The following is a 14,238-nucleotide window of genomic DNA, read 5'->3' on the forward strand; positions in this document are numbered from 1 at the left end:
CTGCTGCGCTGCTGACTGGTTATCAGCTTGGAACAGGAAGCTGTCACCTGAAACCGCAAGCTCCCATTTGAGCAGGTAAAGTTGTATCTGCATCCATCAGCAAAGAGATCCGGGCCATGAAAATGAACAAAACACTGAGGATTGGGGCCAGGGAACTAGTTTTTCCTCTTTGGGGCCCTGCCAGGCCGTTACTGATGGGAGTCCAAGGATCTGTTGTAATGACCTTTTTTAGTCCTTGTTGTGAAATTGTGGATTGTGTAAATTTTGTTGCTTGCTGTAAGACAAGGACCATTCTGCATAGAGCTAGGCAGAGTGCAAATGACTCACACTGAGCCTAATGCACATTCACCCTGCCACTCCAGCCCTGTCCCACCCCACCCCACCGCTCAGCCAGTGCACCTGGAGCCTGACCTGCAGCACCCCTACTAGCTCATCCCCAGAACTCCATCCTCGCATACAGCAATCCTTGCTAGGACTAGCCCGGAACCCTAAAGCACCTCAGCCCAGACTTGCCACCTACCCGATGCACCTGAATCCAGACCTGTATCACCATCCCCATCACCCCCTTGCTATTCCAGGCCTCTCCACCACCTCATCTCTAGTGTCCACACACTTCAGTCCAGATCTGCAGCCATTCCTACTCTTCTGGGACCCTCAACTCACCTCTGCCTAGCAGCAGCCGGCTTTTTGAATCCTGGACCACCCCCCACAGCTCTGCCAATTCACTCCAATCCTGACCATCTTTTCTTCCTCTAGTTCTGCCCCCAGCCTATTCACATATACAGTTCTACCCAAGTATCTCAACCCAGGGCTGCTATTCTAGTTCCCGACTGTTCCTGAGACCAAACAGTGTTGCTAACTCTTGTGATTTATTACGAGTCTTGCAATATTTGGTCTTCTTAAAGTCCCAGCTCCTGGAGTCATGTTATCCCGTGAGAATCTCAGCTTTCATCTAAAGCAAAAATAAGTTTCCAGCCCTCATGATTGTGGAGAAAAGCTTGAACATAGGAACCCTAAAGGCTCAAAACGCAGAAGGCAAATCAAAAGAACCCAAACTATATTATTTTTAAGCCATGTTCCTGATTTTTGAGGGCCAGACTAGTGAGTTTCGGGGTTGGTGATGCTGCTGTGTGAGCGAGTGGCATTTCAGTCATGTCTGCCGAGTGTGCAGCTGAGACCACCAAAATCATTACACAAGAGATCCTGAATCCGCTTTGAACCACGGCTCCCAGAGTGACAATCTGGTGCACTGGGCAACTGCGCCTGAGAATGAAGTGAACAATAAACTCATCTTCTCCTCCCAGTCACTCAGAGGCAACAGAGCTGAAAGCTGCTCCCAACTAACAAGCATGTGTCACTTCCCTCACTGGCTGCACTTTGTCCTCAGAGTGCTGTGCAGCTGTGTTAATCTGCACTGTTTCATAATTAAAACGGCTAAATGCTAGCTGGAAATATCATCCTCTCTATTAGCTACGTGCAAAGCAATTTAAAAATCACTTTGGACAGTCCCAATTTGCAGCCACTTACCCTGTCTGCATATTCCTGTTGGCTGTGTTTTTTGCTGATCCAGGATGAAAGCCTTCAGGAAATCTCAGCTAACAGGTGCCTGAGGTCTGGAGGTAGGAGACTCAACCCCTTACCCTGTGTGCTTGATCCTGTACCATGTAGGCAGGGAATACTCCATGCACTGTGCTGAACAGGCCAGGGGAGTGTGGGGGACCTGGATCTTGCATTAATGAGATGCTACCACAGGAGCAGGAGGAAGCCTGAGATAGGAGCATGGAGCTTGGCACCCATTAAGCAGGATATGGGTCCCACTTGAGCCCAAGCCTCCTGAGACACACCCAGGTCCACGCTCCCTTTTTAAACCTGCACTCTGCCAAGTAAGAAAGTGGGCATGCAAGGGTGGGCATGCTCAATGCACTGTGCTACACACAGCACACAACCTTACACAGCCTCTGCTCACACATGCCTGGGAGCACAACCAGCACCCTGCACGCCCTGCTGAGCCTGGTGCTAGGACTTCCAGGATCAATGCCTTTTTGCAAATCCAAGGATGTAAGGTCTTGGGGGGGTCGCTGGATTGATTTTATTAACCGTGCACCCCATTCGGTAGCTCATGCCAAGCTGGCTGCATCGTAATAACAAACAACTAATAATGAAAGAAAGAAAGATAATAATAAAAAAACGAATGACACAATAAGGGCTAATGATGAAATGGATCTGAAGGAAGTGACACAACAGAGAAATGGAAATGATCATCAGCTGGCCCTATAGCACTTTCCACTCCTCCCCTGCATGGCTGGCTGCTGGGATGGAACGTGGTCCATTTCCCCTTTCCCTCCATACCTCCTGGATGCTTGTGGGGGCACAGAGTGGAGTGGCAGGGGTTCCAATGCATCTGCTCACATCTCTCCTGCCAAACGCTAATTTTTCCAGTAGGAAGTATTCTCATGATAAGTAAGTTCCTTGGGACAGAGATTTTTGGTACAGTGCCCAGCATAGTGCGGCCCCAATCCTGATTGAGGTCTCTGGGTCCTGCTATAATAATAAAAAAAACCCAGAGCTCTCTCTCTCTTTCTGGGACCCAGAATTTCATCTTTAAAACAATTGGCTATAAATGCAGCCCTTGCTTATCCCAATCCCTTCCAGGCAAATAAACAAGCTGGCATCCTTGATGTCTTTCCAAGCTCGGACTCACTGTAGCAAGAGCCAGCGGCTCTCCAGGTCTTCTGCTCCAGGCAGACACAGCTGTTTGTTTACAGTGAGAGAGAGGGAAAGTGAAGATTAGATGCAGGTGTCAGGACTTCCAGGTTTTGTTCCCAATTCTGGAGAGGATGTGAAGTCTGGTAGTTAGAGCAGGGAACAGGAGTCAGGATTCCTGGATCTTATACCTTAGTGTGGGAGACAGTGTGGTTTAGTGCTTAACACAGAAGATTAGGAGCCAGGGTTCCTGGGTTCTGTTGTCAGCTCTGGGAGGAATGTATTTCTGGTAGTTAGAGCTCAAGAATGGGAGTGAGGATCCATGGATTTGTCAAGAACAAACAGGGCCAAACCAACCAAATTTCCTTCTTTGACAGGGTTACTGGCCTAGTAGCAAGGGGAGAAGCGGTAGATTCTGATTTTAACGCAGTCGCAGCATGACATCCTCATAAGCAAACTAGAGCAATGTGGTGTGGATGAAATTACCATAAGGTGGGTGCAAAACTGGTTGAAAGATCGTACTGAAAGAGTAGTTATCTCAAACCGGGAGGATGTATCTAATGGGGTCCAGCAGGGGTATGTCCTGAGTCCAGTACTATTCAAAATGTTCATTAATTAGTTGGATAATGGAGGGAAGAGTATGCTTATAAAATCTGTGGATGACACCAGGCTGGGAGAAGTTGCAGGCATTTTGGAGGACAGGATTAGAATTTAAAACAACCTCGACAAATTGAAGAATTGGTCTGAAATCAACAAGAAGAAATTCAATAAAATGAAGTGCAAAGTACTGCCCAGAGGAAGGAAAAATCAAAAGCACAATATCAAAACGGGACTAGCTGGTTAGGCAGTAGGATTGCTGAAAAGGATCTGGGACTTATCGTGGATCACAACTTGAACACGAGTCAACCATGTAATGTACTTGGTAAAATGGTTCTTCTTCTTCTTGGTGTATTAGCAGGGGTGTCATACGAAAGACACAGGAGGTATCTGTCCTGCTCTATTCACCACTGGTGAGGCCTCAGCTGGAATATTGTGTTCAGTTCTGGGCACCACGCTTTACGGAATATGTGGACAAACTGGAGAAAGTCCAGAGGAGAGACAAAAATGATGATAGGTTTAGAAAATCTGACCTATGAGGAAAGGTTAAAAAAAACTGGATATGTTTAGTCTTGAGCAAAGAAGACTGAGGGGGGAACCTGATAACACTCTTCAAATATGTTAAGGGCTGTTACAAAGAGGATGGTGAACAACTGTTCTCCACGGCCACTGAACGTAGGACAAGAAGTAATGGGCTTAATCTGCAGCGGGGGAGATTTAGGTTAGTTATTGGGAAACACTTTCTAACTATAAGGATAGCCCAATTTATGACCTACGGATGACAAGCGCTATGTAAGAGCTAGGTTTTATTATGGTACAGGGCACTGCAAACACAAAGAGCAAGATAGAGTCCCACTGCAACGAGTTTACAACCTAAAGAGACAATAGATAGGAGGGGAAACTGAGGCACAGAGTGGCAATGTGACTGCCCAGGTCACAGGCGGAGCGGGAAATAGTGCCCCAGTCTTCTGACTCCCAGTCCAATGCTCTACTCCATAGTCCATACCGTTTTTAATCATTGGGCTATAACCCGTCATCGCAGCTGTTTAATTCTTCTCCTCTATCATGAGGGTATTTCCTCCTACTGGAGGGGAATGGGCTGGATGCTTTACCAGGCATTCTCCATTTACAATCCTATGGTAAATAACTGTATCTTTGACTCTGCTCCCCTCCCTGCTGCAGCTACTTTATGGGAAAATTTAATCACGGAACAACGGGCAGCGTGTTAGAAAAAGCCATGGGGACAGATGGCTTAGCAGTCAAGTGACGTGGCACTCCTTGGGTGAAACGACCACGCAGTCCATTGTTCTCGTAGCAGTTTGGTTCTTAAAAGCTGCTAAAGTCCTTATGCAGGATTTATACAGCTCTCCGCAAGATCCCCTTCTCTCTCCCACAAATCCCCTTCCTGGGAATATGCAATGGCACATTCCTCACCTTCATTTCACCCAGAGACATGCCGAAACAGCCGGCAGCCACCAAAACCAGCAGGCTTGTTTGGTTAGGGTGAGCTGCTAGCTAGCATTAAAATTCATCTCACGGACTGGGATAATTACAGCAGCTTCTTCCTAGGCGGAAAGGCATCCTCTTTCCAAAGGTGCTTGGGGTGCTCTACTTTTCAGCAGGGCTCTGTCAAACGTGTGCACTTTGAAGCTGTTGACGGGAGGAAAGGGGGAGGCAGTGGGCTATGAGAGCAGGATCTGGTATGTCAACTAGGCACCGTCTGAACTATTCACCTCATTGCTCTGGGGGACGGAAGGAGGGTTGTACATAAGACTTGAACCTCTTCCCACCGGAGCTATTGGGAGCAGGATTAGAATCTATCTCAGGGGAGTGTACAAATCTACCTCAGACTCTTCTCTCCCTGCTCCAGAGGAACTAATGGCCTGACGACACTTTCCACCTGAGGGGCATTTACATCAGCAAACCCGATTTCCAACAGCTAATCACAAGGACATCCCTTCAGCACATCTGGGTGTGCAGCTGATAAGGTTCACTCTATCTAGCTAAACAGTTATAGTACACCCATGACTGGTATTTTGGTGCCAGGTTAGATCTCAGGATGATAGACCCCCCCCTAGGAATATCTCAGACAGAAAGAAATAAAATCTCTGCCTATTAGCGTCCACCTGATATGGAGGCTGCTTAAGACCCAATCCCCCAAGGGTCCAATCCTGCAAGGTGCTTGAGCCTTCAATTCTGGGTTTTGAAGGTGCAGGATCAAGCCCTATACGCTGCCAGATCTCTCTGAAGCGTACTTGAAAAACCCTGTGAAGCAGAATCCCATTCCTGGCACCCAGGGGCCATGAGTGGCCGGGCAATCTGAGAATCAGGGGCTTGGGTTGAAGCTATCAGACTGGATATAAGGCGTACATTTTTAATGGTGACAGTAAATAGCCCCTGGAAAAATTGACCAAAGGTCATGGTGGAGTCTCCATCACTGACAATTTTTACATCAAATTGGAGGTTCTTCTGAACACTCTGCTCTAGGGATTACTTTGGGGCAGTTCTCCGGCCTGGGTTACACAGGGGGGCAGATGAGATGATCACAGTGGTCCCTTCTGGCCTTGGAATCTATGAATTTTGACTCTCTGAATCAGCCTGCAGGCATAAGGCTGTCGATCTGGAGCCAAAGCCTGTCTCAGTTACACCCATGCACTCCCCAAAGAGGTTCGCACAGCAGTAACTCAGAGCAGAACGGTGTCGTGTAACGAAACAGCCAGCCAAATAAGACCATGACTGCCCAACAAGCCGGCTGATGAGTTCATTAAATCAAAATGATTGCAAAGAGGAGATGAGTTATGAGTTAAAAATAGGCATTGAGGCGAACCCGAGGAGGAGGAGGAGAAGTTATTGAGCAGATGATGTTCTCTTTATGAGCTAAAAGATTCCCGCCCAGAGACTACAGGGATTAAGCAGGAGCCCACAGTCTGACATTAGCTGAGTGGCCACTATGTGAGCTATGAGAAGCGGCTGGTTATGGTGCATCAGGCTTTCTGGATAATACATCGACCTGGGCATGCTTCTGCAGATAAGCTGCAACCATTGGGGGAGGGGGGCGGAGAAGACAAGCACATTCCTCCCCACCCAATCTGTTTACTTTTATTCTGACGTCCTCCGTGCGACTGCAGGACTCATGCATTTTCCCTCCTGGCTCCCTCCCACCCACAGACACCACCCCCAGGTCCTGCTGCATTGACTCAGGGCTGGTTAACAGCAGGAGGAATTGGATCAAGCGCCTCCTGGCTACAAAGTTCCCTGGGAATTCCCGTGCCTGAAATCACCGTCTGAAGGGACGACTGGCAGCTATGCTTCATGAAGGGGCTTTCCAAAAATAGCAACTCCAAGGGCAGCAGCCGGGGAGACCAGAAACTACCCACATCCGGACACAGCTTCCGTGTGTTGGGGGGGCAAGGGGGGAGCTTCTGAAAGATGATCTCAACACTCCCCACAAAGCAAGCAATGGCGCGACAGGGTCAGACAGGGTACATGCAGGGAGCAGCGCAGGCTGAGTACCTCTCTACAGGATGCCGGATACCCCAGATAGGATCCCATCATTCTATACTCTTCATGCTATAGGCTCTTGGGCCCCATGTCCTCTCTAGAGCAGACTCTAACAATCCCCTAGTTCACCTTCTGAACAATGCGCAACCACCACATCAAAAATAGGGCCTATTAAGGGTGCTACAGGGTTTAATCCTATGGAGACGCTGACAGTTGCAGCCATCAGACAATCTCTTATTTCCTAGCATTAATGCCCAAAACAATGAGAGTCACATTGGCAATCTGCCTGGAGCTTGAGGAACGCACCTAATTTGCTTAAAATGGAGCAGACGGCAGCTCCTGCATCTTTAACGTGGAGGTACTGCCCATAGATATGGCAGGTAGCAGCAGCAACAGTCTGGCTACTTGGATCAATAAACACCATTGCACACTGGGACTGGCCTCTGTATTAAAGATGGGGCCACAGCATGGCAGAACTCTGCGGGCCTCATTTGATTTCTCACGGGGAGTGGGCCAGGCACTGCCAGGCTTAAGTCTTTCCACGGTTAGCCTACCTTGTCGGCGAGGCACTCCGACTCCTCCGGAAGGAGGTACACAGCCCCACTTTCAGCCAGCAAGATGGCGGTGTCTGTGGCAGATGAAGACCTTGGCCGGCCCTGGTGCTGATGCAGTATGGCTGTGAGGCTGCTATCCTGGGGAGCCTTCCGGATCAGATGGGGGCTGCCTTTCTGGGGATCAAGGGAGCTGCTTTTGCTCCGGCGGCTGCCGCTGTGCAAGCTGCTCCCTCTCTTGATGGATGGGCGGGAGCGGATCTGCTGCAGCACCCTGTTGAAGGCAGTGGGGCGTACAGGAAGGTCGTGGAGGGACATGGCATAGGAGACACGGTGCATCTCTGGCGAGCGTTCCTTCTCATCAGGGGAGTCATGGTCAGACATCCCGTAGTGCTGCGACAGAGAGTCCTGGGAGTTCTGGTGCTCCCGTTCCCGCGACCTGCGGCGACTGTGGAAAAGGTGCTTCAGGCCATGGCCAAACATGGAGCCTTCTGACAGCTGCTGTATTTTCTGTGACAGAGGAAAGAAAACAAAGCACACAAACCATTATTATTGAACCCTGGATTGTATGTCCCTGCTCTTAATCAGTCCATATACGGCAGCTAAATAGTACGGTGATGGAATGACAGATGAAAAATACTCTTTCATGACATTACAGCCCTGGGGCCAAATTGTCTACTGGTGTAAAATGGCGCAGCTTCAGTGAAATCCACTAAATAACACTGGGATCATGTAAAAGAAGACACTGCCTCCCTGCATGGCTGGAGGGCTTTCAGAAGGCTGGGACTGTGTTGTACCCGGGCACTTCAGCATGTGCTTTAGAAAGATTTCACGCTGCTGACAGCAGCTCCTTGTAGCACGCAGGCACAACAACGTGAATGAAGGCTGGTGTGGCACCTGTAACTCGGCATTCTCAGGTCTGTGTTCTGCCCACACAGGTTTTTCTTTTGCATGTCAGTTTCCCCAAGCCCCGTGTCATGACTATAAAGGGAAGGGTAACAGCCCTCCTCTGTACAATACTATAAAATCCCTCCTGGCCAGAGACTCCAAAACCCTTTTACCTGTAAAGGGTTAAGAAGCTCAGGTAACCTGGCTGACACCTGACCCAAAGGACCAATAAGGGGACAAGATACTTTCAAATCTTGGTGGGGGGAGGCTTTTGTTTGTGCTCTTTGTTTTGGTGGGAGTTCGCTCTTGGGACTAAGAGGGACCAGACATCAATCCATGCTCTCCAAATCTTTCTGAACAAGTCTCTCATATTTCAAACTTGTAAGTACAGCCAAGCAAGGCATGATAGTTTTATCTTTGTTTTCTCAACTTGTAAATGTACCTTTTGCTAGGGTGTTTACCTCTGTTTGCTGTAACTTTGAACCTAAGGCTAGAGGGGGGTCCTCTGGGCTCTTTAAGATTGATTACCCTGTAAAGTTATTTTCCATCCTGATTTTACAGAGATGATGTTGACCTTTTTCTTTAATTAAAAGTCTTTTTTAATAACCTGATTGATTTTTCCTTGTTTTTAGATCCAAGGGGATTGGGTCTGGATCCACCAGGAGTTGGTGGGAGAAAGGAGAGGGGATGGTTAATTTCTCCTTGTTTTAAGATCCCAGGGGTTGGATCTGTGTTCACCAGGGAGTTGGTGGAAGAGTCTCTCAAGGCTACCCAGGGAAGGGAGTTAGCCCATTGGGAGTGGTGGCAGCGGACCGGATCTAAGCTGGTAGTTAAGCTTAGAAGTTTTCATGCAGGCCCCCACATCTGTACCCTAAAGTTCAGAGTGGGCAAGGAGCCTTGACATGGTGGCAGAGCAGTGGGATCATTTTAAACCCAAAGCCAGTAAGATTTTTTTTCTCCTTTCTAGCTGCTTAGAAAGCAGAGCTGAAGGTAGATGTATATCTGATCTCTCCTTGCCTGAATGCAGAGGTGTTAAGTTTTTTTAACAAGGGTCTTTGTTAAGAGAAGGGTTCAAGCAGTGAACAAACAGCTGGCAAAAGGAATTTACAAGCTGAATTGTTTTTTTTCTTTCTACCTCTCGGGGATAGCTAGTTAGAAAGTCTCTGTTAACTAAGCAGCCCTGAGCTGAGTGCATCCCAGTTTCAGTGAACTGCAGAGGGGGTGTGACCCAGACCAGCAAAGCAGGAAAATGAGTACCAGTGACACCCCTACTAAACTAGAGCTGGCCAGACTGGCAGCAGAAGAAAGTGAAAAAAATCATATGAGACTGCTCAAAATAAAAGAACTCGAGAAAGCAGCTACTGAAAGAGAAGAGAAAGCCAAAGAGGATGCCCACAAAAGAGCTATGGAGGAAAAACAAAAAGAAATGGAGCAAAAAGAAAAAGAGATGGAGGAGAGGGAAAAAGAGAGGAAGCATGAATTGGAATTAGCAAAGGCTAGGCCGGATATACCAGCCAACCCTAACAACCCCTCTCCAGGTACCGCTTCCCATCCCAGAAAATTCCCCACCTACAAGGCAGGAGATGATACTGAGGCCTTCTTAGAAAATTTTGAAAGGGCCTGCCTTGGGTACAGCATCACTACAGACCAGTACACGGTAGAGCTGAGGCCGCAGCTCAGTGGACCCTTAGCAGAGGTGGCGGCTGAAATGCCTAAGGAACACATGAACAGTTATGAACTTTTTAAAAACAAGGTGTGACGAACTGGGACTGTTTTTACTGTGGTGTGTGAATGCTGACAGGGGAGTGTGGCTAGGATAGTCTGCATTGGGGGATGGTAGACTGCCCGGAGAAGAATACCTGAGCGTGTAACATGAGAACCCAGGAAGGGGTTGGAGGCCAGGTGACACCTTAGCCCGGGAAACTGAACAAAGGCTGTGGGAGGGGTCGCTGAAGGCAGAGTCTTGGAAGCTGGGTGGTGAGATGGCTGGGAGGCAGAGATTGCTCTGACCTCCCAAAGGGGGGCTGGGATGCCCTGGGACCCCCAGATGGACCTAACTGAGGGGGGCCCTGTTGTCTGTGCCTGCAAGACCTGTCTTGGACTGTATTCCTGTCATCCAAATAAACCTTCTGCTTTACTGGCTGGCTGAGAGTCATGGTGAATCGCAGGAAGCCAGGGGTGCAGGGCCCTGAGTTCCCCAATACTCCGTGACACAAGGCCAGAATCAGAATGGGGCTGACACCTGAGCATGCCCGTCGGCGGTTCAGAGCCCTAAGGTGGAAACCAGACGTGTAAAGCTCTTGAGCTTAGCCCATGATCATCCCAGTGGCCATTCTGGGGTGAACAGAACCAAAGACCGGTTGGGGAAGTCCTTCTACTGGGAGGGAATGGGCAAGGATGTTGCTAATTATGTCCGGTCTTGTGTGCCAATGAGTGGAAAGCCCCAAGACCAGGTCAAAGCCCCTCTCCAGCCACTACCCATAATTGAGGTCCCATTTCAGCGAGTAGCTGCGGATATTCTGGGTCCTTTCCCAAAGAAGACACCCAGAGGAAAGCAGTACATACTGACTTTCATGGATTTTGCTACCCGATGGCCGGAAGCAGTACCCTTAAGCAACACCAGGGCTAAAACTGTGTGCCAGGCATTAGAAGACATTTTTGCCAGGGTAGGTTGGCCCTCCGACATCCTTACAGATTCGGGAACTAACTTCCTGGCAGGGACCATGAAAAACCTGTGGGAAGCTCATGGGGTGAATCATTTGGTTGCCACCCCTTACCACCATCAAACCAATGGCCCGGTGGAGAGGTTTAATGGAACTTTGGGGGCCATGATACGTAAATTCGTAAATGAACACTCCAATGATTGGGACCTAGTGTTGCAGCAGTTGCTTTTTGCCTACAGGGCTGTACCACATCCCAGTTTAGGGTTTTCACCATTTGAACTTGTGTATGGCCGCGAGGTTAAGGGGCCATTACAGTTGATGAAGCAGCAATGGGAAGGGTTTACGCCTTCTCCAGGAACTAACATTCTAGACTTTGTAAGCAACCTACAAAGCACCCTCAGACACTCTTTAGCCCTTGCTATAGAAAACCTAAAGGATGCTCAGAAAGAGCAAAAGGCCTGGTATGATAAACATTCCAGAGAACGGTCCTTCAAAGTAGGAGACCAAGTCATGGTCTTAAAGGCGCTCCAGGCCCATAAAATGGAAGCGTCGTGGGAAGGACCATTCATGGTCCAGGAGCGCCTAGGAGCTGTTAACTATCTCATAGCATCCCCCACCTCCAACATAAAGCCTAAAGTATACCATGTTAATTCTCTTAAGCCCTTTTATTCCAGAGAATTAAAGGTTTCCCAGTTTACAGCCCAGGAAACAGATGACGCGGAGTGGCCTGAAGGTGTCTACTACCAAGGAAAAAGTAATGGTGGCGTGGAAGAGGTGAACCTCTCCGTGACCCTTGGATGTCTGCAGCGGCAGCAGATCAAGGAGCTGTGCACTAGCTTTGCGCCAATGTTCTCAGCCACCCCAGGACGGACTGAACGGGCATACCACTCCATTCACACAGGTAATGCTCACCCAATTAGAACCCCACCCTACCGGGAGCCACCTCATGCCCAAACTGCTATAAAAAGGGAGATCCAGGACATGCTACAGATAGGTATAATCTGCCCCTCTAACAGTGCATGGGCATCTCCAGTGGTTCTAGTTCCCAAACCAGACGGGGAAATACGCTTTTGCGTGGACTACCGTAAGCTAAATGCTGTAACTCGTCCTGACAACTATCCAATGCCACACACAGATGAGCTATTGGAGAAATTGGGACATGCCCAATTCATCTCTACCTTAGACTTAACCAAGGGATACTGGCAAGTACCACTAGATGAACCCGCCAAGGAAAGGTCAGCCTTCATCACCCAGGCAGGGGTGTATGAATTTAATGTGCTCCCTTTCGGGCTGCGAAATGCACCCGCCACCTTCCAAAGACTTGTAGATGGTTTCCTAGCGGGATTGGGAGAATCTGCAGTTGCCTACCTGGATGATGTGGCCATTTTTTCTGATTCATGGGCAGAGCACCTGGAGCACCTGGAAAAAGTCTTCGAGCGCATCCGACAGGCAGGACTAACTGTTAAGGCTAAAAAGTGTCAAATAGGCCAAAACAGAGTGACTTACCTGGGGCACCAGGTGGGTCAAGGAACTATAAATCCCCTACAGGCCAAAGTGGATGCTATCCAAAAGTGGCCGGTTCCAAAGTCAAAGAAACAGGTCCAATCCTTCTTAGGCTTGGCTGGATATTATAGGCGATTTGTACCACACTACAGCCAAATCGCCGCCCCACTGACAGACCTAACCAGAAAGAAACAGCCAAATGCAGTTCAGTGGACTGATGAGTGTCAAAAGGCTTTTAACCAGCTTAAGGCGACACTCATGTCTGACCCTGTGCGAAGGGCCCCAGACTTTGACAAACCGTTCCTAGTAACCACAGATGTGTCTGAGCGGGGTGTGGGAGCAGTTTTAAAGCAGGAAGGACTGGATCAAGAATTCCATCCTGTTGTGTTTCTCAGCAAGAAACTGTCTGAGAGGGAAAGTCACTGGTCAATCAGCAAAAAGGAATGCTACGCCATTGTGTACGTGCTGGAAAAGCTACGCCCATACGTTTGGGGACGGCGTTTCCAACTACAAACCGACCATGCTGCGCTAACGTGGCTTTATACCGCCAAGGGGAATAACAAAAAACTTCTTCGGTGGAGTTTAGCTCTCCCAGATTTTGATTTTGAAATACAACACATTTCAGGAGCTTCTAACAAAGTGGCTGATGCACTCTCCCGGGAAAGTTTCCCAGAATCAACTGGTTAAAAATTGTTCTTGGAATGTGGGACATATTGTTAGTTTTTATATAATCAGTAGTATGTCTAAAGGTGCATGTGTCTTATTAACTCTGTTTTCTCCTAGAGCTCCAGGAAGAAATCACAGCCAGTGTGGAACTGGCTGTCCAACACTATCTGTGATTTGGGGGGCGTGTCATAACTATAAAGGGAAGGGTAACAGCCCTCCTCTGTACAATACTATAAAATCCCTCCTGGCCAGAGACTCCAAAATCCTTTTACCTGTAAAGGGTTAAGAAGCTCAGGTAACCTGGCTGACACCTGACCCAAAGGACCAATAAGGGGACAAGATACTTTCAAATCTTGGTGGGGGGAAGGCTTTTGTTTGTGCTCTTTGTTTTGGTGGGAGTTCGCTCTTGGGACTAAGAGGGACCAGACATCAATCCATGCTCTCCAAATCTTTCTGAACAAGTCTCTCATATTTCAAACTTGTAAGTACAGCCAGGCAAGGCGTGATAGTTTTATCTTTGTTTTCTCAACTTGTAAATGTACCTTTTGCTAGGGTGTTTACCTCTGTTTGCTGTAACTTTGAACCTAAGGCTAGAGGGGGGTCCTCTGGGCTCTTTAAGATTGATTACCCTGTAAAGTTATTTTCCATCCTGATTTTACAGAGATGATGTTGACCTTTTTCTTGAATTAAAAGCCTTTTTTAATAACCTGATTGATTTTTCCTTGTTTTTAGATCCAAGGGGATTGGGTCTGGATCCACCAGGAGTTGGTGGGAGAAAAGAGGGGGGATGGTTAATTTCTCCTTGTTTTAAGATCCAAGGGGTTGGATCTGTGTTCACCAGGGAGTTGGTGGAAGAGTCTCTCAAGGCTACCCAGGGAAGGGAATTAGCCCATTGGGAGTGGTGGCAGCGGACCAGATCTAAGCTGGTAGTTAAGCTTAGAAGTTTTCATGCAGGCCCCCACATCTGTACCCTAAAGTTCAGAGTGGGGAAGGAGCCTTGACACCCTGTATTTTTGCAAGTCTTCTCTGCCCTCCTTGCATTTCAATAAGGATCCCTCTTCTCCCCATCCTGGGAGGCAAAACCAACCAGATCCTAATGTTAGTGCCTTTCCTTTCATCCAGTTCCCCACTGCACCCCTGAACCCCTCCTTTTAGCAGAACGTTAC

General features: G+C 48.4%; 1 protein-coding gene across 2 annotated transcripts in view; it reads right to left on the reverse strand.

The window, feature by feature from the left end:
* The window catches only part of TMCC2 (transmembrane and coiled-coil domain family 2), a 74,495-nt gene that overhangs the window by 45,987 nt on the left and 14,270 nt on the right, over positions 1–14,238 (reverse strand). For both annotated transcript variants that reach the window (XM_005306421.4, XM_065591525.1), the window contains one exon: positions 7,356–7,862. In XM_005306421.4, coding sequence (XP_005306478.2) covers positions 7,356–7,862 — 507 coding nt within the window. The remainder of the gene's footprint in view (positions 1–7,355; positions 7,863–14,238) is intronic.

The sequence above is a fragment of the Chrysemys picta genome, chromosome 4 (assembly GCF_011386835.1).
Source record: "Chrysemys picta bellii isolate R12L10 chromosome 4, ASM1138683v2, whole genome shotgun sequence".
In the NCBI taxonomy this organism is placed as follows: Eukaryota; Metazoa; Chordata; order Testudines; family Emydidae; genus Chrysemys; species Chrysemys picta.